At 39.7% G+C, this 25848-nt stretch overlaps 1 protein-coding gene and 1 long non-coding RNA gene across 38 annotated transcripts in view; one reads left to right on the plus strand and one right to left on the minus strand.

Moving 5' to 3' along the window:
• Nucleotides 1-25848, plus strand: part of LOC307223768 — a 106335-nt gene that overhangs the window by 65689 nt on the left and 14798 nt on the right. The window contains exons 6-7 of the long non-coding RNA XR_013842258.1: nucleotides 7035-7119; nucleotides 7829-8077. This is a non-coding gene — a long non-coding RNA (uncharacterized lncRNA). The remainder of the gene's footprint in view (nucleotides 1-7034; nucleotides 7120-7828; nucleotides 8078-25848) is intronic.
• Nucleotides 1-25848, minus strand: part of SORBS2 (sorbin and SH3 domain containing 2) — a gene marked incomplete at its 3' end in the record, with an annotated part of 187956 nt that overhangs the window by 21550 nt on the left and 140558 nt on the right. For 31 of the 37 annotated variants that reach the window (XR_013842222.1, XR_013842223.1, XR_013842224.1 and 28 more), the window contains 10 exons: nucleotides 25224-25338; nucleotides 15784-15867; nucleotides 14701-14757; nucleotides 9859-9908; nucleotides 8616-8803; nucleotides 5873-7459; nucleotides 3485-3573; nucleotides 2246-2292; nucleotides 726-840; nucleotides 489-617 (listed from right to left, as the gene is read on the minus strand). Coding sequence is in view for 17 of the 37 variants with exons in the window: in XM_079989964.1 (XP_079846090.1) it covers nucleotides 489-617; nucleotides 726-840; nucleotides 2246-2292; nucleotides 3485-3573; nucleotides 5873-7459; nucleotides 8616-8803; nucleotides 9859-9908; nucleotides 14701-14757; nucleotides 15784-15867; nucleotides 25224-25338 (2461 nt within the window). Of the gene's footprint in view, nucleotides 1-488; nucleotides 618-725; nucleotides 841-2245; nucleotides 2293-3484; nucleotides 3574-5867; nucleotides 7460-8615; nucleotides 8804-9858; nucleotides 9909-14700; nucleotides 14758-15783; nucleotides 15868-25223; nucleotides 25339-25848 lie in introns of those variants that run through there. The other 6 variants (XM_079989968.1, XM_079989972.1, XR_013842229.1 and 3 more) reach the window with 5 other exon arrangements.

The raw sequence follows: 25848 nt of genomic DNA on the forward strand, positions 1-25848 counted from the left end.
CATTCAATTTATATGATTGTATTTTTAATTTTCCACTGTTGCTGTAACACACTGAAAAAGTGAGACACATGTAAAAACATAAGAAGAGTCCTGCTAGATAAGGCCAAAGGGCTATTTAGTCCAGAGTCCTGTTCTCATATTGGCCAACCAGGCGCCTATGAAAGGTCTCCAAGCAGGAAGGACCTGAGCGCAACAGCACTTATTTCAAACAATATATCGTCTAACTTATAGGACCCTTTTAAAGAGATTAGCAAGACAGTGTATGTGAATTATTTTGAACACTTCAAATATGTGTGAAACACTAGGTACTATTAAAAGTTGGCTAGTCTCTTGTTTTTCACCTGTTTCCTTATTCGACGAGCCACAAATCTCACCAGCCACAGCGTGAAACAGTAGCGTTCCGTTCCATCACTTCAGGTAATTTTAGTTCTGAATAACAATACTGTTTAAATGCTTACTTGACAAAGAAGCTGTTAGTCATTGCTTACCTTTCTCAGTGACAGTTCCACATTTGTATCTGCATTGAAATTGTATTTTGCAACAGCTTCTCCAATCTCTGCAATGTGTGCTGGGGGTGGTGGCCTTGCTGGCTGTGCTTTTTCGGGGGGAAGAAGTTTCTGGAAAGAGAATGGTGGTTGCTTTAAATCAGTCTATTCAGTTTGCGCAAGTACTCTGTAAAGCTAACACAGAAAGGGGGGGGGGGGAAGATGGCAATACACACAAACCTCAACGTAAGAAATTGGAAAAATCCCAACTCTTCCATAGTGTTCGCCCTCATACCAGTTTTGATCCACTTTCCTGAGGATATAGACAGTATCGCCTTTCTTAAAGGATAACTCCCTGTAACAGATATTTATAAACAGTAATGTTAAGCTAGCTGTTTGGATTTTTTGTACTTCAAATGATCTTTATATTGAGATCTGATTTGAATGTTTATTATTATTCCTCCTCCTCCTCCATGTCTGTGGAAGGAGAGTCATGAGCACATAAACCCTACTTGATGTTATTGGCCTAGTGCAAACATAAAAACAATTATGATGCTTTTTTCTGTGAGAACTTGCTTTAAGTTCTCAAACATGGTTTAGTTTGCAAGGCATGTTTAGCGAATAACCAGCAAGACATGCTCAACCCTTGCAAGGAAGGAGATATAGAAACAGCTTTAACTATGGTTTGCATGGTATATATACAACATCTAACTATGGTTAACTCAAGTCATGTTTTGAATAATTAACATAGCCTAAATTCAAAACGTTTTGTACAGATATTCAGCAGGAAACTTTCTGCTTTGAATCCTGGTACTGTGCTATTGAAAATGTCAGCCTTTAAAAAACAAACAAAAACCACAAATTTTCTTATGCAACAGAAATACCCTTCTATTATGAAAAGGCAAGTCATTCTTTAATTCTGGTTCCCTCCTCAATTTTTGTATTTCTCTTGCTGAACAGGAATGTAAAAGAACAATATTGGTTACAATGTACAAGCAAGCAGGAAAAAACACCATACAGTGGTACCTCGGTCTACTAACTTAATTCGTTCTGGAAGTCCATTCTTAAACCAAAGTGTTCTTAAACCGAGGCACGCTTTCCCTCCCACCACCGGTGCCCTTCCACCGTTCGTCTTCCAGGGCAAAGTTCACTAATCGCAACACCTACTTCCGGTTTTGCAGAGTTCATTGTGCGAATAGTTTGTTAAAAGGACTGTTCGTAGAACGAGGTACCACTGTATTTGCATTAGCAGCATCCATTCATGTGCTGCCATTGTGCAAATGGAGCTAAAATGAACTTTTAGTATCGCACATAAATATCCATAGTTCACTTTAAAACTGTTTCCTGTATTGTGACGGGGAGTTATCAGTTGCTATCCAACTAAGAGTAAATCCATTGAAATTAATGACTTTTAAGTTACTAACAATATATATCGCCCTTCAGCTTTAAAAACCAGTAACATTTTATGTTTCCTAAAATTTATTATGCCTTTGATATAGCTGAATACTTCATGAGAATGATTCTATGCATTATTTTGCAGTTAAACACTGCAGAGACTCATTCAAGTTAAATGACTGAACATTTGCATATTGTAGAATGCTTAAATATCCCACAATTAGCCCACAATAGTTTAACTACATCTAATATACAGACTCATCTAGAGCAATTAAAAGTCCTACATATAGCTCTTGTTTCCTCTGCAAACAGCTCCAACATACATAATAATTTTTAAAGGAAAAACAGCAGTCACTAATACTTACTTAGGGGTTTGAGCCTTAAAATCATATACTGCTCTAGCTGGCAGTCTCTGAAATGGAGGGAAAGAAATGAGTCTACATTAATATAAATATTTAAATGTTATGTCGAAAACTTTGCAAAGAAGGAAACCATTTAAAAATCTTTTTTATGTAAGCCCTTAAGTAAAAGGCCTAACATTTTAAAATAATAGTGTCTCCAATGTCTCTTATTAGCATTTATGCTATAAATGATCTGTCTATTATTCAGTTAACTTATTTAAGAGACTTTTATATTGCTTTTTAACTGCATGGCATACTTTCCAACATCTGGGGGATGAAAATCAGGATGAACTTTTTTTTAACAGGATGATTAAAGGGTGTTAAGGAATCAGGAGTCACAGATAGGCCAGAGTCCGATGATTGTGGCCTATATATACGCCAGATTAAAAGATCCCCCCAATTGTCAATCTCTGGACCACGTGTCAATCCTTTTTAGTCTTTCTCGCCCCACCAATCCATTCTCCATTGTCTGCCTCTCCTTTCACACCTGCCTGCCCTTGCCCACCTCCCTTCCAAAGGCTCCCAATTTGAACTGCCCTGCTCAAATTGGGATGTTTGGCAGGCATGGTATGGCACCTATTTAATTTGGTACCTGTGAGTATCAAATGTGCAATGGGAACCTGAGGGTGAGCCTTACTCCATAAATGCTAGCGTGCCACGCCAGCCACTGTTGAGAGTGACAAATAATCATCAATCTCACATATATGTATATGTCAATGGAGCCCCCTCAATGGAGACACAATTCATGCATTTAACATTACAGGTTGTTAGGCCTTCAGAGACAACATCAAGACTGCTGGGGACCAGAATCTCGCTATCTTCTCCCTTTCCTTTTTCCATCCTAGTTCCATTGTGTTGGCAAATAAATTACCATGTACACTCGAGTATAAGCCAACTTTTTAAGCACATTTTTTATGCTGAAAAAGCCCCCCTCGGCTTATACTCGAGTGAGGGTCCTTTTGGGCTGCTCCTTCCTCCTCCTACGCCTTTGCCGCTGTTGTCATCAGCGGAACGAGCAGCCTGAAAGCAGGCTTATATTCGGGTCGGCTTATACGTGAGTATATATGGTACCTGTTTTGTAGCACCTGGACAAGAAAAAGTACCATTGATAAACAGTGGACTTTTATAAATGTCAGTGACAACTACAGAGAATGCCTATTTTGGCTTCAAACTCTTTTAAATTATTCATTTTCTTTTAAATACCTCTCTCTCTGGAGTTCCTCTTCTTTCCTTTGGAGCACATCGACCCACATCCGTGAAAGCAGAATAGTTCCCAGGAGACTCCTGGTCTACTGAAAATAAGATGCCACATTGTGAAATTCAGTTTAATTAAAAATAAAGCCGTTGGGCTCTATTTGAAGGGGCACTACATCTAAATTATATGCAAAATGCAAGTTGGGGCTAAAAAAATAGAAACCAACAAATGAAAAGGACAAACAGAAGCTAAAAACTGAACTCTGGGAAATTCTTCCACTAATACTTTATGCTTTAAAACTGAACTTGAGCAATTAAAGAGCAAAAGCAGAACCAGAGCACCTTAATTCTAACTTGTACAACAGTGATTTGAGCAACTAAAGGAACAGAAGTATGAGATATTAAGGATGCGAAGGGTAAGAAAAGCATAGCAATGAATCATAAGATTTTAAATATGGAACCACATGCAAGGGAATGTATCGGATACATGCCACAATCACAGAAAGGTGAACTACATGGCATTTTTCAGATTATCAATAAGTATGCATTCCTCTTTTATATAAGTCCAGAACTAGACAACTAGGATTGCAACTGCAACATCTATCTCTGAGCCACTTTCTCACTGAAAATCACTCCCACAGCTCCTATTCCCCGAGGAAGGTGCCATTTCCCAAAAGAGCATATTTGGGGGCAATTTACAGTGGTAGAACAGATGAGGAAGAGTAAAAGGCAGGGTAAAAGGTAAAGGACCCCTGGATGGTTAAGTCCAGTCAAAGGCGACTGTGGGGTGCGGAACTCATCTTGCTTTCAGGCCAAGGGAGCCGGTGTTTGTCCACAGACAGCTTTCCGGGTCATTTGGCCAGCATGACTAAACCGCTTCTGGCACAACGGAAACACTGGGACGGAAACCAGAGCGCACGGAAATGCCATTTACCTTCCCACCACAGCGGTACCTATTTATCTACTTGCACTGGTGTGTTTTCAAACTGCTAGGTTGGCAGAAGCTAGAACAGAGCAATGGGAGCTCACCCCATCGTGTGGATTCAAGCTGCCAACCTTCTGATCAGCAAGCCCAAGAGGCTCAGTGGTTTAGACCACAGCGCCACCCACGTCCCTATGAGGAGGAGTAAAACTCCTCCCTGAACTGCACAATTAAAACTCAGATCATCCCTACCCTTACTTTTATTTCTAGAAAGAAAACCCCCAGGATAGATGCTTACGGAATGAATATGCACATAAGTGGAGAGCATTCAGAAAGTCCTAGTGGCTTGTGAGGAGACCCTTCCCACAGCCTAAAGAGGATGTGCTCTTTGGGCTCCAGGGAGGGTCTTCTTGTGATCTGGAGGGGCAGTGGAGCTCTGTTGAGGCTGCTCAGCCTCCTCACCTAACAGCTTACAGTTGTTTCAGCAACCCGTAGTTTAAACTAACCAGAGCACACACTGAGCGTGGATCCAAGAGAAAACTAGTTAGTTAAAAATGGATGTTTCCAAATTCTTCCTTGGAGAAAGGGAGGGCGAGTGCACAAGCCTGAGGCTTGCTGCTGCTTGTGCACATAGTGCTAAATTATAGATTAGTGTTATGTATAAAACAGGCCATTGTAAAGTTGAATGTCTCAGAATAGTATTCTGTGCAATTAATATATACCAACATATTTTTGTTGTTGTTAAAATGGGAAGTTAAGCTAAGTTATGCAAGATGGAACTGTTAGAAATAGCTATCAATACTCCTTGTCTTTGTCTTCTGGCCTTTGTTCCTCTCAAATCTGAATGGAGGCATTTTAAAATAGTTAAAGAGATCTAGTTTTGCCACCCTCAAAAATGAATAGTTGTACAATGGACACTTCTCTTAAAGGGTCTAACATGCTATTTACCTAAAAAGGGAGGGTTAACTGAGCAACATAAAAATACGTTTCAGCTATAACTGTGCATACTCTTTGTGAGCCTAGTTAGAACCAATTAAAAAAGCAGCTTTTCTTGCATTGTTTAATGCTATTATTGCACAACATAGCTTCTCTAATAGCTTCCCATGGTCTACTGCTTATGCATTTTATTGGGATATTTTTGCCCTGATCATAGGCATCTTCCTACCTTTAAAAACTCTGGGTGAGGAAATTACATCACTTCCTCGGGAGCAGATTTTCAAAGGTGTGACCTTCATTTCCATTATGAACCACAACTTTACTATTTTAGAAGCCTATGAAGATCTGATAATTGCATCTCTATGCACAGGTAGCTTTAATTTTACACTCAACAATGAGCCTTTCACTCCTAAGACTTTTTGCACAACAAACAATTTGTTTCTAAAACCACAATATAAATGCAATGACAATGGGCGGGAAGTGAAAGGATAGGGGGTGGATGACTCAATCACAAGCATAAAGAAAAGGAGATAATCAACCTTGGAAACATAGTGCACTATCATTTTCTTGGCTGCTGCTGTTGGTTGTTTCCATGTCTTGGTAAGAGGCACTAAGTGGTAATCTTCCACATTCGTTCTGGTACAAAGGGCAATGAATAGCACCATCTTGAGGCAGTGGATGAAAAGGCTGGAGCATGGGACTCTTCCTAAGAGCTTTAAGGGAGGAATTCCTCTCGGGAATGTCTGGAAGCAGCTCAGAAATAAGTCTGTGCAAGATGCTGTTGTCAGGCAAGCTTCCCCTTCTTCTTTCTGCTTTGATTTGGTCACAGATATCTTTAAGCGCAGAGTCCAGAGCGTCAAAGACAGCTGATTTGCATTTAGTCTTTTCAGCCTGCTTTTTGGGGGCTGCCGTTTTTTTCCTCCGGAAAGGCACTGGGCTGACTAGGAATGCTATCTTAGAGAGGCCAGAGTCCGAGTCTTGTCTTCTAGGGTCTTCTGGGGTAGTTTCCTGTTTAGCCCTTTCATGCTTTCGCATGGTGGTGAAGCGGGTGTACGATGCTGGGCACCTCCCTTTGCAGGAGCTGATGAGATGCTTGTGATGATGGTGGTGGTGGTGGTGGTGGTGGTGGTGGCCCGATCCATAAAAGCTTTCCGACGACGTAAAGGAAAAGTGGTCAAAATCACTTTCACTACAAAAGGAAGAGCCTTCTATCTGTATAAAGTCACTGAGGTCAGAGACCACCCCATCTTGGTCACTGTCTGAAAAGTCCAGATTAGATCTTTGAGGTTCTTCACTAGTCACTTCAATGTGAATTGGCACCAGAGTTTTAGATTTGTAATTCCGTTGTACCTGAGTAGCATGTCTGCCTTGGTTTTCCTCCTCTAGCAACGACTCGATGGAAAACCGTCTCTTTGTACAGAAGCCATTTTTAGGGGGTTCGAGGAGGGTTACTGCTGACAGTGCTTCTTCAGCTAAATTTGGCATTGATTTTGACTTCTGAATCAGCTTTTCAAATTCAGATATTCTATTGGGCACCATGTCTCTGGGCACTTCCTCAGCAGAGGGGTCTTTCCAGCCCTGCAGCAGGTCTTTATGCTGTTCCTTTTCATACTGCAATACCCTGGACTTTACAGAACAGATTACCTCAGAATTCAGCAAGTCTTTCCGATTGATACGGTGCATCCTCTTATACATTTTCAGGAAGCCAGGAGCATCATGTGCTGATCTATGACGTGCCCGTGAGTGACTGGAGCCACGGCTTTCAGAAGCGTATGGCGAAGCCCAGGTAAGTGTGGAGCCACCTTTCAAATCTTCCTCACATAACAGAGACACCATGCTTTCCGATTTATTCTGTGGGTCAGGAAAGCTACAACGATCATCTGCTAGCAGGTCATCACAACTGCGAGATTTCCGCTTGGGAGAGGAAGTCTCTTCCGTGCTGCTCCAGATTTCTGCATTCTGACGGGACATTTGCCAGCCATTCTTGTAGCTGATTGCCCTTCTTGAGTCACTTGGCACAGCCAAGCGCTGTCCATAGGTTCTACAGTAATCTAATTCATTTGAGCTGCTGTAGTTGGGCACTGAGTAACTGGAAAGGGGTGAACACACTTTGCTAATATCCCCACCTTTATAATCCACAGAGCAGCATGGTGAAAAAGAGACATTGCCAGAAATTAACAGATTCAAAAGCAGATAGGAAATAAGACAATCAGCACATGCCAGAAAGAACAGAGAGAAGGCAGTTAGTCTTCCTAACCTAGCATTAAGCACTAATGTAAGATACACATTACCAAAGCATAGGGGATGAAAAACAGATCTAAGCATTTATTAGACCCTGGGCTGCAATCCTTTACACACTTACTGGGTGTAAGCCTCATTGAAATCAATGGTACTTACTTTTGATTGAGTAGACAGGTATAGGATTGCACTGTTAAAATCTAAAGGTTCAGCAAATAGAATCTCATGCTTCTACTAACAGTTAAATGTTTTTATAGGTTGCGGTGGGAGGACAGAGCACCTGTTTCCAGCAAGTCTACCAGACTGTCTCATTTCTGACCATATGAAAATCCATGGGTTTATACGCAGTGATCATGTCACCTCTTTAGGGCAATCAAATCAGGCAAGTCGAACCACACATCCTGTTCAGAAACTGATAGCAAGGCATAGCAAGAAATGTAGAGACAGACTTCTAACCTAGACACTTCTAAACCATCTTTCCCTTTCCTTAAGAGGCTGCACCCTTGGTAAGATTTATGATGGATTCAGTTTAACAGTGAACAAATGAGAGTTGGTTGTTATAATGCTCTAGTATCCATGGCCATAGCCTACTAGGAGGTCTCTATTGTATGTAGGGGGGGGAATGTGTGCCCCCATTTATTTTTGAGATCCATGTCCTCATTCAAACTCTTGTGTATGACAGATGGTATAACATTCTTTATATCTTCAAAAATAGAACATTCTTTTCTGTCCAGACAACAGAAGAAATGCAATTAAATGGCATGTCATACATTACAGTCACAAATGCTGACTGCATTTTAAAAAAACAAAAAACACAATAATCTTCGTATAGAGAACTTTTTAAAATACCCAAACCCCAGAGGATGAATATAAATATAAGCACAGAATTTTGACTTCTTGCTTGTAGACATTTGAGAGATCAGTGAATGCTTAACCATCTAATAGCATTCAGCATCCATCAACAGCTCAACAATATTTTGCAGTTTATAAGGAATGTTTGTATAATTACATCGTAGCCTGTTTTCAACTGTGCTAATTTCTTACCTTTTGCTTTTGATGGAGACGATGGAGAAGAGGTTGTAACAGGCTTCCTAAGTGTAGAATATGTGCTCTGCGTATTTGTATGGCCCACACTAGCCCGATTTGCATTTTGATCACTGTGTGCCTTCTGATGAGGTACTGCTGGCTCAGACTTCCTTCTTTTCCTGTAGTCACTTGCCGTACTTGTTGAACTAAGGAAATAAGCAGTATGAATGTCACTGCACAGGACGCGTTAAAAAAACTTCAGTGATGTACTCATCAGCCAGTGCTGACTTAATTACATACTACTAATAAAAACCAAACAACAAGATGATTAGCCCAAATAGTGTGACAACAATCTCATTTTGATCCCGATTTATTTGTTTACATGTCTCAAGCTCTTTTAAGTTGGCAAGAATCAGAGCTGGGGTCTGTTGGTTGACAACTTTGTGGCCTTGACTCTTCTTTTTGACAGAACACAAAACAATACAACACAAGTTCCAGTTCCCTACAGCATCTCTTTGCAGTTTAGCAACTGAATGGAAAACGTGAAACATAATGACCAAACTATGTTTGAAGAACAGAATGCTTCCTGAAGCACTGCATGACACTAACAACAACAAGTCCAGTGATAGTGACAGTGTAACCTGACTGTTTTTCACTTCCAATTAGGGGGTACCTTAATAAATTCAAAGCATTTTCCAAAACCATGGTTTCCAGGCAAGAAGGAAGGCTTCTACTGCTGCTATATAATTTACAGACAGTTGACATAAGCCTAATGGAGAGCTGGTGATTACATTATTCTTAATCTGAATGCACGATAAACATGGCTAGCAGCAACATACATCCTTTCACTTCATGGGTTTGGCACTTGAAAAACAACACAAAATGAGAATGCAAACAATTTAACCACACTAACAAATCTTACGATGGAGATGCTGAAAACAGAGAGGAGGGAAATTTGATGGTGTGTGGAGCATCAGGACAAATTATGCTTCATATTCAAACAGAAAGGGACAAGAACAGATTATTAGATTTGTACTGAGGTAAGGAGTCCCAGCCAGAAACATGCATATCAGTCTGGGCATAGCAAAAATAGGGAGGGGTGGAGTCTGTGCTTTACCCAAAAAGGCTAATATGGAAATGTCTTCCTGTAGGAGGAAGACCAAGTCCAGTTACTTTCAAATGCAAGCTGCTCTATAGATGAGCTTGAAGTCTCTGTACAGCCCCCCCCCCCCCCGCTTTCATTGATCAAAGTTATTCTTACCTAGAAGGTCTGCCCAAGCCTCTATCTGTTGGACTGTAATATAAGGAAGTCTGGAGGCACAAACAAGCAAGACAGTTAGCCTTTTATATGGGATTTCACTGGTATAATTCATAAGAAATCACTATGCAATGACTATAGGAACACCATAATTTATCACACCAAGAGAAGCTTGAAAAATTAGAAGTGAGGCAGCTTTCAAAGTTAATTTTATGTCCCTCATTTAATACTTGAAAGGTCAAGCAGCAAACTGTTCCTTTTTAAGCTTGTTCCCAAAATGATAGGTGATACGATTTACATTGGCTAAAAGGTGGAAGCTATAAAACCTCAGATAAATACATTAATCAATCAGTAAATGAGAGACTTGAGATATCCTATAATTACTTACCAAAGTATTAATGTCAAAGAAAGCTTGAAATTCTCTGTATACATAGCTTACACATCTATAACTTGCACGGCCACTTGGTGACCTTCTTAACTTCATGTTAAGAGCAGAGTTGGTCCCACCAACCTAAAGACTTTTTCCGTTGCTTAAGAAGTGACAGCCGAATGACCTTTGGGAATGCAAATACTTAAAACTTGTCAATATATGTTCAGTCCTTAGTGACACACTATTTTTAATCTAGTCACTTAACTGGTGTGAAAGCTTGCGCTGGAATTAGACACACATCGTACTACAGTTTGTGGGAGCTAGAAAAAGAATCATGTTATCCCAGGGACATCTTTTCATGGGCACAAAACTATGCATTCACATATTAAGCATATTTTACATTCAGGCTATGTAATTTCAGAGATGACCCAAGGAACTGAAAATAGAATTTTCACACTGTGCTACTGTTCTTTGTGGAAAAGCAGGAGGTCAGGCTGAAATCACACATAAAATGTATTATAGGAAGCAATCTGCTATTGCATTTCATCTGGGTGAACTCATTTACTTTTGGCGAATGACAGCAGAGCTTGTATTCGTATTTACGTTTTAATTTTCTTATATATCACTTCAGTAATTTCTTTTTTTGCTATGCCGAGAGAGACGGCAAAAGAGATTTTGCATCACCACCCACCCAGAATGAACTCCAGAATTTATTGAGCCTGGGCACCAGACTATTCCTGTGTTCCGTCCTCCTCCTTGTTGCTGTGCACCACCCTAACAGTGGGGACTGGGAGCCCAGCAGGAGACAAGGCCAGTGGACTGCTGAATCTGCTCTGCCTCTTATAGTGTTAGTAGCTATTCTGGGGGATCCAGTCAGCAGTGAGTCCCTGCCAATCTGCAGGCACTTGCCAGATCCCTAAACATGCTGACTACTGACATCAAGGTCTTTTACCACAACTGGCATTCATTACAAATGCATTGTATAGTAGAACACAGAAACAAAGAAAGTTGTTATGTGCTAGCTGCCACCTAACCCAGTTTTGTCCATTCTGACAGACAATGGACCTCCAGGGTATCAGGCCTTTCCCATCACCTGCTACCTGGAGAAGCTAGGAATTAAACCTGGCACCTTCTGAATGTGGAGCATGAGCTCCACTACTGAGCTACAGTCCCTCCTCAGTAACAAGACACAAAAGTAATCTGTTACCCGAGAACAAGATCTGTCAGAGATATTTAAGTACATAAGAAGAACCTGCTGGATCAGGCCAGTGGCCCATCTAGTCCAGCATCCATTTTTCACAGAGGTCTGTGGGAAGCCCACAAGCAAGACCTAAGTGTACCTCCTCTCCTTCAGATCTCAGAAACTGGTATTCAGAGACCTACTGCCTCCAACTGTGGAGGTAGACCATAGTCACTGTGACTAGTAGCCATCAATAGCCATTTCCTCCACGAATTTCCCTGTTTAGGGAAGTTTGTAATGTTTGAAGTCTTATTCTGTTTTTAGTGTTCTCTTGGTAGCCGCCCAGAGTGACTGGGGAAACCCAGCCAGATAGGCGGGGTGTAAATAATAAAATTATTATTATTATAACCCTCTTTGAAAGCCATCCAAGTTGGTGGCCATCACTGCCTCCTATGGGAGCTAAAATACCAAAGCAGCATACACATTTTCAACATCTCCAAATTTTTCCCTTGGAAACCAAGTTATGCAGAAGTCGTTATCAACAAGTATCCAAGATCATATTTTAAAGGCAGAGAAGTAGTATCTTTGAACATAATAGAAATGCAGTTGAAACCTAGAAAATGATCAACATTAATTTAGTATGCACTTTAAAAGTGTAACATTTTAAGAAAGTTCACACACACCAATTTGATCAGGAAATAGATGCTGATGAGACAAGACACTATGTGTATTATTATTATTATTTATTATTACCGTATTTACTCAAATCTAATGATCACCTTTTTTTGCCAAATTATGTTGCAAAAATTAAGGTTTGCATTGAATTCAATAGCACATTTACATTTGTCAGCAAATACTTTTTTTTGTTTCAAGGTTCTGAAAATTGAGGTGTGCATTTGATTTGATGGCACATTAGACTCTGGTAAATATGGTATTTAGATTTCTTACCCACCCTCCACCATAAGGTCCCAGGGCAAGTTTAAAAAAACATAAAAACATAATATTAAAATCAGTTTAAGCAAATGTCTATCAAAAAAGAATAGGGTAGGTCCTAAAACATCTCTCAGGTATCAAAGACCAAGGTAAAGAAATGTGTCTTCAGCATATGATGAAATGAGAATTATTCCAGTGGAGTTTGCAGAGAAAAAAGCTTTAGAATTGGAGATGTGAGTTTAGTCACCAATTTCATTGCTTCATGGAAATGAATAAACAAATAATGAAGGTGATAGCTTACTTAACAATATAGAATAGTGGTTTGTTTCTCCCTAACAAGCCAGGATTCATAAACCAAGAACAAACCTTGATTTAAGGTTGATTTGTTAAAGAGAAATAAACCATCCTGTTGGGTTTAAATGAATATTAAGTGATACCTTTCCTGTTTTGTTTAACTGCTTGTGCATCAGCATGCAGCCAGGGCTGACCAATTCCATTTTACTGCTGGGAGTGAAGGCTAAGATACTATATCCAGAAGCTCATTTGACAGGCAGCTGAATCTTACGTTAACACTTGCAGTAGGACAGTATGGTCTACCCCACCTGGGGGAAACGGCAAGCTGTATGGTATGCACTGCTCTATTCTTTAGAACCTTGTGGCTATTCCCTATGCCTCACTCTGCCTAAAGGTAGGGCCAGCCTGCATCCATCTCATGCACAAAACATTTCCCTATGCCTCACTCTGCCTAAAGGTAGGGCCAGCCTGCATCCATCTCATGCACAAAACATTTCCTTAAGCCAAGATTCTTGCCTGAATGTGTAACATTGCCTACATACGACCGCCCAAATAATTTCAAATGTTGCTTATACTGCATTTCATGAACAATGAAGAGATATGAAAACCACACATCTCCAAGAAATTTGGCTAATCATAGAATTGCAGAGTTGGAAGGGACCTTGAGGGTCATCTAGTCCAACTTTCTGCAATGCAGGGTACTAAGTGTCCCTCAAGATTTCCTCAGACATACAGAAACCTCCATATCTGTCTTGTATTTTGATAGGAGCAAAATATGGTGGCTACTCTATTTAGAATCGCTTCAGGAAATGATCCAGCATTTTAAATGTTTCTTCAAATTGCTTCCCATTCCACCCCCTCGATGCTGTCCCTATCTTTTCTTGCTGTCTCATGGAAATCTTAAACCACTGCCTTGTTTTAAACTGACAACAAAAGAGAGAGGTGGAAATACATTTCCTGCCGAAATTAATGTCTCAAGGGAAAACAGTTTTCACAATCTTTGTGACATTGAGCAAACTAATTTGCTCATTATAAATTGCCTGTTCGGGGGCAGGTACTAACTGATTTGCAGCTGTCATTTGCAGCTGCAAAATGCATCACCAAATCATCACCAAATTTTATTTTTAAAAGTGAAAAGGAGATATACAATAGTGCAAGTTAACGGTACCCGGAGAACATCATCGAGGTATTTGAATATTATCAAAACAGTCCTGTTTGTTTCATTTTGAAGGCTCGTTTTCTGGTCCTGCTAAACTGTAAAATATTCATACTGCTACACTCTGTTACATTCTGATACACGAAGGATACCAAGGCTCTCAAATCGGAGGATGTGCATATTGTCTACTCTAGATGACGAGAACTGCCTTCTACTGTCTATGCTGCTGGATTAGAGAGAGGGGCCACTGCCAAGTTGCCTAGTCTCTGCTTTTCTTTGTCTTGATTCCTCCAATCCATTCCTCTCACATGTGCCACTGGTCTGCTGAGAGATGCCAGCTACCAACCTCTCCCTCTCTTGCTGCTGCCTAGCTGTACTCTTAGGCAACATGACTTGCTGGGAGCAGCCACCAGCAACAACATTCCACCAAAACTCCAACCCCTGTGCCCTGATTTGTGTCCACTGTGCAAATCCCAGAAATTCCAGGGTAAATAAGCAGAGCACTGGACCTGGACATCCTGCTTAAGGCAATTTCACACTGAAGAACAACACCACCTAGTTCTTTCCCTTGAGAGAAAGAGGGGAAGGCACAGAGGCGGCGACAAGACACAGAACAGGTCAGAAGAAGAGCAATGAGCATGTGCAGCAGTCAGAATGGACCTTTGTGGAGAAGCAAGTATGTATTGTATGCACAAGTCAGGACAAGAGAGTGCAGTGTGCTGCCCCACTGCCCGTATGAGGGACCCTCCACTGATGCTAGAAAGAAACCGAGTTATAATTGTACTTAATTAGAAGGGCTGTTTATAGGGTGTTGTGTCTGTGAGCACTACATAGAAACCAAGCGAAAGAGAACTCATGATGTATGCTGTTCCCGAGTTTTAATCATTGAAAGAAGAAACATGCTTAATTTACCTCATTGGAAAGACCTGGAGGATTGTCTTGAACATAATCCAAAAGCTTTTTAGGAGGCTGCATCATTTTAGCAGAATTGCGAGATGAAATGGAGGAAAATCAATGGCAGCAAGGAATGGAACATGTGGAGAAGGTGAACATAGTTAGAAACTGAGTGTGGACAGATTACAAGAGTGGCACAAACATAACAAAAATGTGGGGAATAGTGAATGTGGAGAATGTGCAACAGAAAGTATACAACCATCTTACTAAACCCTTGCCTAGTTTAAAATCAGCCGCCTTAATTCTTACAAGACAAACAAATGTCAAGAAAAACTATTCAAATGTATCACCAGCTCCTATTTAGATCTCTGCTGATTTTTAGGGTGAGGGAAAAGTGTTCTGGGGTGCAAAGTTCTGCTTCTCTCCCTTTCACCTTCATTCATTTTGTTGAATGAACAGCTAGAGATGCTTCGGTAATTTGCTCTTTGAATTCTGATACAAATTACACTGATCATCACCTACCAGACTAAGGTACAGACCCAGACATACTCATCCTCTGTATTTGGCATTTCTGTTAACATTGTGGTGCAGTGTGGAAGATGGTGGTCTCTTTCTCTACTTATTTCATTATCACTGATTTTGTGTTTCTGCAACTATGACAGAAGATCTCTTAGGGTCTAATTAGAGTAATGATCAATTTCATTATTAAATCTAAACAAGCATAGTAAAACTTTAATAAAAAGTGTAACATACTATGTTTTTCTTGTCATCTAGATATTAGTCTCAGGAATCAGCACTCCAAATTAGTGATCATCTCTGTTTTCAATGGTAAAGGGCTCAGGAAAAACTATTAAAGGAAGTTCAGTTTGGTGAGCCATTATTATGAAACATTCTCTGAGCTTTAGTGGATTTTCTTCAAACATTCCAAATGTATATACCACAACCACAATATCTAACACACGAGACCTTTGACGGTGTGCATCTATTATTCCTTTTTTAAGTCACTGAAGCATGTCTGGAATCTAGGCAATTTGATCTAGAAAAGTATAAACTGCATCTTATTTCCTAAAGTTTATCTATTAATATTCTAGCCTCACTTACCGGGCGTCCAAACTCCAGCTCAGAAAAGAATTTATACCAGGGTTCATTTTCTAAATCTATGTCATCTGGGTTTATGCGACCCGTCTGGAAGAATTGTGAAGGAGAAAGGGGAGGAAAAGGCACACACTGATCAAAGTGTTGGAAATGACATGGCACACTGATGACACACAGACATTAACACAAATAATAGGAAAGAAAGAGTGAAACAAAAACAAAGGGATGGAGGGGACTTCATGGTGAAGTGAGATTTGATTTGAGAGTTGTCACACTGTGGTTGTTTGAACTCCTCCTTTTCAGTTTGTCCTCCAAAGGATTGTTGTGTACACACAATACAGAAAATATGATGGGTTTTGAAGAAGATTACATCAGATTACTTTGTGCTGCTGTTTCTTTTTTTAAAAAAGCACTATTATACAACAAATAGAAGCATGTTTGGTTGCATTCGGGGATGCAGTATATATGCTTTCTTTTTCAGGATCTATGTAACTCTCAATGATAGATAAATGCACGATTTGGGGCAGAATTTGGACCACCCAAGGAAAGTATGTTAATTTTGCATTTTGAAGTCAAGCATTCTGAAGTAGTATGCAGGATGATGACAGCCCAACCACCTCCTTCAGCCATTATAAAATAAGCTACTCATATAGTACTGACAGGTGCGTCTCTGTGTGTGAAAAGTTCTGCATCACTACCTGAAACTTGAAGAAAAATGTTATTTGGAGAGATGGGAGCCATATACAGCATCTAGGGTGAGTTCATGGTACTTGGCCAGACAGGCAGCTAGTGCTGTCAATTTTGGACAGCATGTATGACTTTTCAGGGATGGGAGAATGTAGCCACCCATTCCCATGTCCCCTTTCAATAATCAGGTGTCTGAATAATCATGATGAAGTAGTTAGAGAGTGTTGAATTTGGAGTGAGATGACCTAGTTCAAACCCCCTTTAACCCATAAAGCTCACTGGGTGACCTTCAACCACTTCCTTTCAACTAATTTCCTATGTTGTTGTTTTGAGAATAAAAAAATTAAAAGAAGGATGGACCACATACACTGCCTCTAGCTCCTTGGAGGAAGGGCAGTACATGAATGAAATAATAAAATATATGTTATTCATATTTATTTTCCTGGCAATTTGATATTCATTCAGCACACTGATTTACCCCCAGTGGTGATGGTTTGTGAAGAAGGCAGCTACAGCTGATTGGGTGCTTCCACTGAGGGTCTGTCTTTAGTGTGCAACTCTTTAAAGTGATGAACAACTTTTTAGAGCATCATCAATACATAGTCAAATAAAGCAGCCCTTTCCCCACAGTCATCATGGGACACATCCTTTTGATTCACTTATTGTGCTGTAGAGGGCAGCAAGAAACAAGAATTTCTGCTCAGAGCTTTTTGCAATTGTACACCCCCAGCTTCACCTTTCAGGACAAGTTTCTAGCAAAATTATTCTCATCAGAAGCGGCAGGAGTCTCAAATAACATCTTACAACCCATATTCCAAGTGGAATTAGGTGAACACTAGAAGAACAAGTGATTTTCCATTTGACACCACTGCTGAGCATCTTCATTTTTGCCATGGCACAATTCTTTTTATCTGCTACTTTGGTAGCTGCTGTTTTTTGTTAGTTATAATTTCTTTATGAGTTACATTTTTAAATTAGTCACCATGAGACAGTATGGAATCAAAGATGAGATAAAATATTTAAAGTAAATTTCTTACACACAAATTCAGAAATTGCCATTCCTGACATTCCTTTAGGTTTTTTTCAGATCCACAGAACAAATGCCCTGAACTTACATACTGCTCAGAGTGCCAGCTTGTAAGCTCAGATGCTATCACTTTCCACCAGCTGAACATCACAATTTGTGTTAACTGTGCAACAGTAAATGCATTAGTGTTAGAGTAAGCATCCCCAGGATTCCCCTCTTTCATTCACCATACCATACCGTCCACTTCAGTAGTCAAATGCTAACATTTCTGGCTTTGTAGCACTTTTCTGTGTTTACTCATAAAGATGATGGATAACTACCATGCACAAAGCTTATTACTTTCTGTCTCCAATTTTTGTTCCATGATTAATTGAAAAGCTTGGTTCAAGTACAATATTCTTGGTCAGATAAAATGTGGTTTATCAGTCTGAGAAAGAGAAGTGTCCTTCCTTCCTTCCTTCCTCCCCCCCCCTCTCTCCTGAATGATTTGATGCAGGGTTTCCAGAACTCCTTACATAAAAATCAGAGAACTGTGGTTAAGGCTAGCGAAAATTGCTAACCACAGATTGCACCAGTTCACAAACAAGAGGACTGCAGCCTGTGTTTAAAGCACTGTTTATATGTATATAGGAAACTGGATATAACAGGAAACTCTGGAAGTCTTGCACTAAGGTAGGAAGGAAGCACTGTGGCATAACCCTCATTTTTAGTTCAACAAACCATAATTTATCAGATTGAGATTATTCCATCTGAATTAAGTCAAATGTTGTTTTTTTTTGGGGGGGGGAGGGCATGGATATAGGAAGGCATCTAGCTCAAAGGTGTCTCTGAATATGGAGACTCCATTTAGTTATTATGACTAAAAGGAACTGCTACAGAAATTTGTGGAGAATGTCCACATCTAGACTTACATGTAGATAAGCTTTTGACACAATTTAACATTGTGTACAACTGCAGCTGGTTGACTGATGGAACCCAAAGGGACTGAAGAAGAGATGACTGAGATGTGATATGATAGCCATCTTCAAATATATCTGAAGGGCCATCATATGGATGATGGAGCAAGCTCGTTTCTGCTGCTCCAGAGCATAGAATCTGGATCACTGAATTCAAATTAGAAGAATGGAGATTCTGACTAAACATTAAGGAATAATTTTGACAGTAAGAGCTGTTTGACAGGGGAATGGACTACTTCAAAAGGTGGCAGACTCTCCATTGGAGGTTTTTAAATAGAGGTTGGATGGTCGTCTGTCAGGGATTCCTTAGCTGCTGTTGATGCACTGCAGGGGGTTGAACTAGATGCCATTGGGATCCCTTCCAACTCTATAATTCTGATTCTGTGAAACAGGTTCGTTCAACTAGTTTGTTAACTTGCCAACTGGCACAACATCTGTGCAGAATCCTGGTAACCCACCAGAGCCTGATAACAGGCTAGTGAGCCAATGTTGCCTTTCTGATTTTTGTAATAAGGTAAGCCCATACACCAGGGGTCAGCAACCTTTTTCAGCTGTGGGCTGGTCCACCGTCCCTCTGACCATGTGGTGGGCCGGACTATATTTTGGAAAAAAAATAATGAACAAATTCCTACGCCCCCCCAAATAACCCAGAGATGCATTTTAAATAAAAAGACATATTCTATTCATGTAAAAACATGCTGATTCCCGGACTGTACGCAGGCCGGATTTAGAAGCCTTAGGTTGCCCACCCCTGCTATACACTATACATATTTTAAAAGCTTTCCCCCAAAAAAGTAATACAGCAACTCCAAACAGCTATGTGTGTAAGCAGGACAGTAAAAAAATTGTGTTACTTGATCTGCACTGTCAAAATGTAATAAGTTGTGTGTGCATAAATAAAGAGGCAACTGAGGTCTCAATCAAAAATAGAACCCTGGATACATATCTCCACTTTTTGTCCTGGTACTAATTTACACATGCCTCCTCTCTTTATATGCTTTTGGGGGAGGACTACAAACTGTCAGCTGAAGGTATGGGGTTTTCTTCTTAAAAAACGCAGAATTTGCACAACTGTACTCATGCATGTAGCATGCATACAAACAGATGTTGGGAAAAATCATAATTTGTTTTAAAGGAAAAAGTGCTCTAAATATATTTCAGGGATGGACATGTATGAGCTAACATTCATTATTGAAAAACATTTAGAGTTGTTTTTGATGCAGCACTCATGTTGCTCAGCTGTTTCAGTGATGTCTCATTTTAGATTTTATTTTTTCTTGCAGAATTTCATAAAACTGCACTAGTTGTAAGCCTTACTGAGAGTTATTTTGACAGAGAACATGGAATATAAGCACCTTGAGAGCCAAAAACAGACTCAGAAATAACTGAAAGGGCTCAACAAAACAAGGGCTGCCCCCCAAAACAGCTCTATTTCCCCTCCAAGTAATTGATACTTTTCAATCAATGATGTGACAAACCCAACATAGAAAAATGTCTGTCAATTATGAATTGCACGCCCAACCCTGTGCAATATGGGTCTCTTGGGTGGGCAGTTCCTTGTAACAAGCAACATTTGATAGCCTTCCTTTGATGAAATGACAGATATCCATGCTGCTTTCTGACATACTGAATAAAGCAAAGCTGTAATGCTAATTGAGGAATAGCACTTTGTCAAGGTATCAATATGACATCTTTAAAAATGCATTTGCTCCTCTTTTTTACCCTGGACTTGGGGCCAAACTAGACTGGGCACTGAGAGAGGTCCTCAACTGGATCTCCCACATATTATTTAAAATTAAAAGCAAGCATTGGGGAGTACCATCAATATGGTTATGTGGTAAATAGCAGCTTCAGCTTGTTCTGGTGAGCAGTGCACCTATCTATGTTTGCAGACTGCTTGCCTGGAATCTCTGGTCAACTGAGGCCAAGCCACATGTGATATGGCCTTATATAGGCCTCCCTGTATTTTCGCCTCCAAATCTCACAAGATACAGGGGATCCCGAGTAAAGAGATTCTGTGCCTCTCTACTCTCAAAGTGGCTCTCCCATGACTTCCCTTCCCATCTTCTTGTGGTGTTCCAGTTTCCCAGGCATCATGCACTGCTGTTGACAGTAGCCAGGAAGTAGAGAGGAAGGCAGTTGGTGTTGCCTCTTCTTCCTGTGCCACAACCCCAGCACGGATGGCTGCAGGGTTTGTTTGTTTTGGAGGGGAGGGGCTTTCTATAATAGTCAAACTCTGAGTTGGCTTAAGAGCCTCTAACTCAAGATGAAGGATAAGCATCATCATACCTATGATGCCTGGTAAAAGCATTCTTGTCTAGGCAAGCTTACCCAGAGGCTTTAAATATGTTGGTGTGAGTTATAAACCTGTTTTGGTATTTTTACGTTTTATATGTTTTAAAGTATTGTATTTTTTATTTGATGTTATTTGGTAAACTGCTTTGAGGTCACTGTTGTTTTTACAAACAGGCAGTGTATAAATTTTGCAAAATAAATACCTATAGATTTTGACACATGGCATACTAAAATGTAGAGCTTTCAACTTCTGTTTTGAGACGTTTGAAATAGCACACCTGTTTGATACAAAGCGCCTTTTAGGATCAAATACATATTTTTTGGTATTATTTCTAAGTACATATTTCTAAAGCTACTGCTAAAAATAATATACATTCTGAAGAGTAAAAACATATGAGCACAAGGAATTCTGTGTACCTCCTGGCTTTGACTGCTAACTTCTTTACATTTTTCTCCATAAACAGAGGAAAGCAGCAGAGCTCTTGGAAAGTGGAGGAATTGGGGTTTAGCTTGCTAGAGGAATGATAAGGCAGGAGCTCTCAAAAGCTGTGCAGAAGATAATTTATTACCCAACACATTTTTAGTATAACTATTCTTTCTCAGGGTCAACCCTGATTTCAAACTATTCCACACCATGCCTTGAGATACTTCAAAATGCAGTTTTGGTCCCTTTCTGAAAGAGAGGAATAAATGCATTGAGCACCACATTATTTTCTGTATGCTTTTGAAGTCTCCTCCCCTTTTGATCCTGTGTTTGGTGCCTTTCCTTCCCTCTTCTGTTATCTTTTCGGAGGAACTCAGCAATTGAAAAAATGAAAAAACAAGTCTGTGATGCATTTAAGTATCCAGGGCTGCTAATGTTACATGGGCATCATGGGCAGTTATGTGGTTTCCAAATAGCTAGCATTCAACAGGCCCTTGAAGCAAAACCTCTATAACCTATGCCTACAGGGGCCATGTGTTTTGCAAAAAGCACTGATATTTGATGTAGCAAAATGGTGAAACTGGTGAAAATCGGCCCTTATGAGACTGGCTTGTGCTCTCCTCCTCCTCCTCCCTCCCCCACTTAACCACAGTTTAGCATGTTGTCTGAATCCTAAACATGCTTAAATTTGACTATGGTTAGTGAAAACAAGCCATCTTCACAAATGATTGCTTGAAGTTGGCTTGTTGTTATTAACCATAGCTAAGAACAACTGCATTTTTTCCTCTAGTCAACATTATTAGTACTTATTATTATTACCACCAAAAAGCAGGGTATGCTCCCATTTACTTTTCTAGCAAGGTTCGGGCAACTTTAACAGCTGTGTGACCAAAAGAATTTCGACACACAAAACTTCTGCTATGCTAGAAGTTGCACCTGCTAAATGTCTTCCTGTCATAAGCAGTTAAAAGCACAGGAGGCTTTCTAGAGAAGGAGGTGCCAACCATACACCAAGGAAGCAAATCTGGAGCCTTTAACGCTATGATTCTAAGATCCAGTTGTGAAAGCAATGTGGATGAATTCATGATGCAAACACAAGTGATATCCCTAAAGTGCAAAACCACATTCTTTTGCTTTCTGGGCCAGAAAATAGTCTCTCTCTCTCTCTCTCTGTCTCTCTCTCTCTCTCTCTCTGTGTGTGTATACACACACACACACACACACACACACACACACACACACACACATATATATATATATATATATATATATATATATATATATATATGCCCATTCTCTCCATATTAGATTTCAATTCGCGTTACAGCCCCAGGTAATGGGAATTAATTTCCCACTTCATGAACATGCTATAAAAAGGCAAAGTCCCAATTATACTGCACTCTGTAGATTGCATTTCTTTTGTCCACAAATTTTGCAGCTCTGACACAAAAAGGCATTGCCTATTACTTTATGCAAATGAACTGTTTTACAATTAACATCAGTTGTACAGTGAAGACTTCAAAATTAATGTTACATTAACAACTTGGCTCTGTGCTAATTGATTTAGAGTCTGTTCAAAAGGAAGCGATTGTCAGAACACCACAGCTACCGTTTAAGATCCAGACCTCCAAAGTTCTTTGAAACATTTAGCGTTTTGCAGCTCCCTTTGAACATTTAGAAACAAACTTACTCAATTTGTCACAACGTGAAATGGAGTCCTCGGCAATCAGTGCCAGCTACAAGTGCAAGCAGGGTTTGGGGAGATGGTTATATTTAGATTACATCAATGATGAATCTCACATAACTAAAGCTTTATTCCAAGGGGAAAATCTGGTAAAAAATAAAGTGAATTAATTTAGGATTTGCTAGGCATTACAGTGAAACCTTGGTTCCCAAACTTAATCTGTTCTGGGAGTCTGTTCGATTCCCAAAACAGTTCAGGGACCAAGGCACGGCTTCTGATTGGCTGCAGCAGCTTCCTGCAGTCAATTAGAAGTTGTGGAAGCCGCGCCGGGCATTTGGCTTCCAAAGAACGTTCAAGAACTGAACAATTACTTCTGGTTTTTCTTCGTTCCAGAGCCAGAACGTTTGGCTCCCAAGGCGTTCAGGAGCCGAGGTTCCACTGTACTAAACAAGTGTGCATTTGTGAAACATTTCAATATGCAGAGTTATTTGTATTGGGTGGGTTTTTTGCTCCATAATATTTCTATTGCAGAAGTTGAATACCAGACGAGGATAGTAATTTGAGAATGTTTTAATTATAAATGTTTCTGAAGTGGTGCAGAGGAGAGGAATCCAAACCCCTAATCTGCTGTCGTAGAGAGGATTTGGATAGGGCAGAAGGCTCCCTCCACTCATCTCTGCCAGTGGGGGAGCTCTGCCATTACCAGCAGAAACTCCCCAAATGGGCTGTTTGGGGTGCAGGGATTAATGCAGAAATGGAACTTATGAATGCGCACATGTAATACTGACACAGACTGGAAATTGACTGATTTCTCCATGTTACTGTAGAGAGCAGAAGTATGGTAATTTTCAGCAGCGATCTTGTATTTCTCATAACATATAATTTCACCCCAACTTCCTTCAGATTGCACAATGTGCCTGTCCTTGATAGGAGACAAAGCACAGACATTTTCTTAAATCAATATAGGGTCAGGTTTTTATGCTTGGCCTTCAGAAGTTTCCATAGATGTGATGATTACAGTTAATTCATCACTTAAAAAAAAAAAAAAGAATGGCACACTATTATTGTGAACGTTGGCTGGTCGGAATTAGCCAATGTTAACTTTAATTCTTCCCAAATATTAAGTTACACTTATCCCGCATGTATATAAAATTTCATCATGCATGATATGCTGATACAAGTTATTGCATTTGTGACAAATAATCTACATTCCCACTGAAACCTTCATTATTAATCATACTTGAGAAATAAAAACTGGAAACTACCCCCTAACTGGTTTAACCGATAAGACAGGGAAATATTAAGAGATACGCATTCAGTGCAGTTTATATGCTATATAACTGCTATGGTAAAATTTGGCTTCAAAAGCAATGGCCACAAAGTAACATGCCATAAATAAAATTCAGCATTTGGGTACCTACATCAATCAGTATTTTAATTCCTGAACAGTGGAAATATAAAATCATTTACAACTTCTAAAATGATATATTAGAATGCTAAAGATCAACCCTAAAAATGCTGAGTATTTAAAGACAATTGCTGTATCCAAGTTAGGCAACATAAATTGTACTGGTCTGGTTAAAGCCAGCTCAGCTAGACCACCTTCTGGGTAATGAAGAAAGATACTGCTTTTGTGTCCACTAAAGGTATAAAAGATGTTACTTTTGCAAGGACAGTATTGTGTTTTAGTACGTTTGAGCAAAGCACACTTCCCCCAAGACTACGCATATGCAATAAAAGTCAATGAGCAGAGTATGCCCTAGAGTTACTAGGAACATTAGTGGTAATTTTGCAAGTATCAGCCTTATTAAACATGCTTTTAAATAATTTTATATGAACCCTAGCTTAAAAAATGCAACAGAGACATTTAGCCACAAGTTAGTGTGCATTGAGCCATCATTTGTGAAGACCTCATTAAGCATAAATAATGAAAACACATTTGTGGATTTAATTTTTCTGGAGTGCCTAGGAACAAGGATCCCCCCCCCCCCAATGTGTAACAACTTTCATGTTATACATGTGCTGGTAAAATTTCTACAAAGGTGACAAACTCCCCACATTCATTCTGCAACTAGGGGCTTATAAGGCTGCTTACCTATGTGACAAGTTAAACGAGAACATTTTTCAGATTGAGTCCAACATTTAAAAAAATCCAAAGTAGTCAAATGTGGCAAGCAAACCAAAATTGCGACATTTCAGCCAAAAAATGTGAACCCTTCAACCACCACAACAAACTCTTTAAGAAGAGTTCAGTACTTTTCATTTCTTTTCAAAGCATCTAATGATATCTGTTAAAACTACATCAGCCTTTATGACTAGAAATGAACTCATTAAACTATTTGTCATGTTTAAATACAAACCGACTTCACTTACCGGTCTCTCGTGTTCGAGGATAGAAGACTTCCCTGGCTCGTATTCAAAAATACTCCTTGGTTCTGAACGGAATTTGCGTGTGTCTACTTTTCTATCTGGAGGGTCCCACTCATTTCTAAGATAAAATAAAGTTGACAACTGAATTAAATAATCTTTCCCACCAAGCTCTATTCATATATAAAAAATGTCTTGTGGGTACTGCAAGCCTACTTTCTCCATGTGCCATTTGTAAAATCACAATAAAACTGACACTAAAAGCAGAGATTTCATAGAAAGGAAAACCATGCTTCGCAATAGCATAATTAGTGACATTATGGTATTTGAAAGTCAAGAGGCAATGCAGCAGTTTAGATATGTTTTTTAAACTGTCTTTTATAAACATGAAAAATGTTATACAAACAAGTATACCAAGTTTCCTCATGTTGTCTGTGTATCACAAAAATAGCGTAATAAATGTGGAAAAATATCTACAACGTATGTTTCATTATTAGTGGTCATTGTATAAATTCTTGGTTTATGAATTGGTTTAAACAATTAGGAAGAAGAAGAAAGGGAGAGGGGAGTGACGAGTGGGGTGGGGTGGGGGTTATGGGGCTTCCATTAGTGTGTGTGAGGGGTTGTGTCA

Source organism: Podarcis cretensis, assembly GCF_951804945.1.
Source record: "Podarcis cretensis genome assembly, chromosome: 9".
NCBI classification, from domain to species: Eukaryota; Metazoa; Chordata; class Lepidosauria; order Squamata; family Lacertidae; genus Podarcis; species Podarcis cretensis.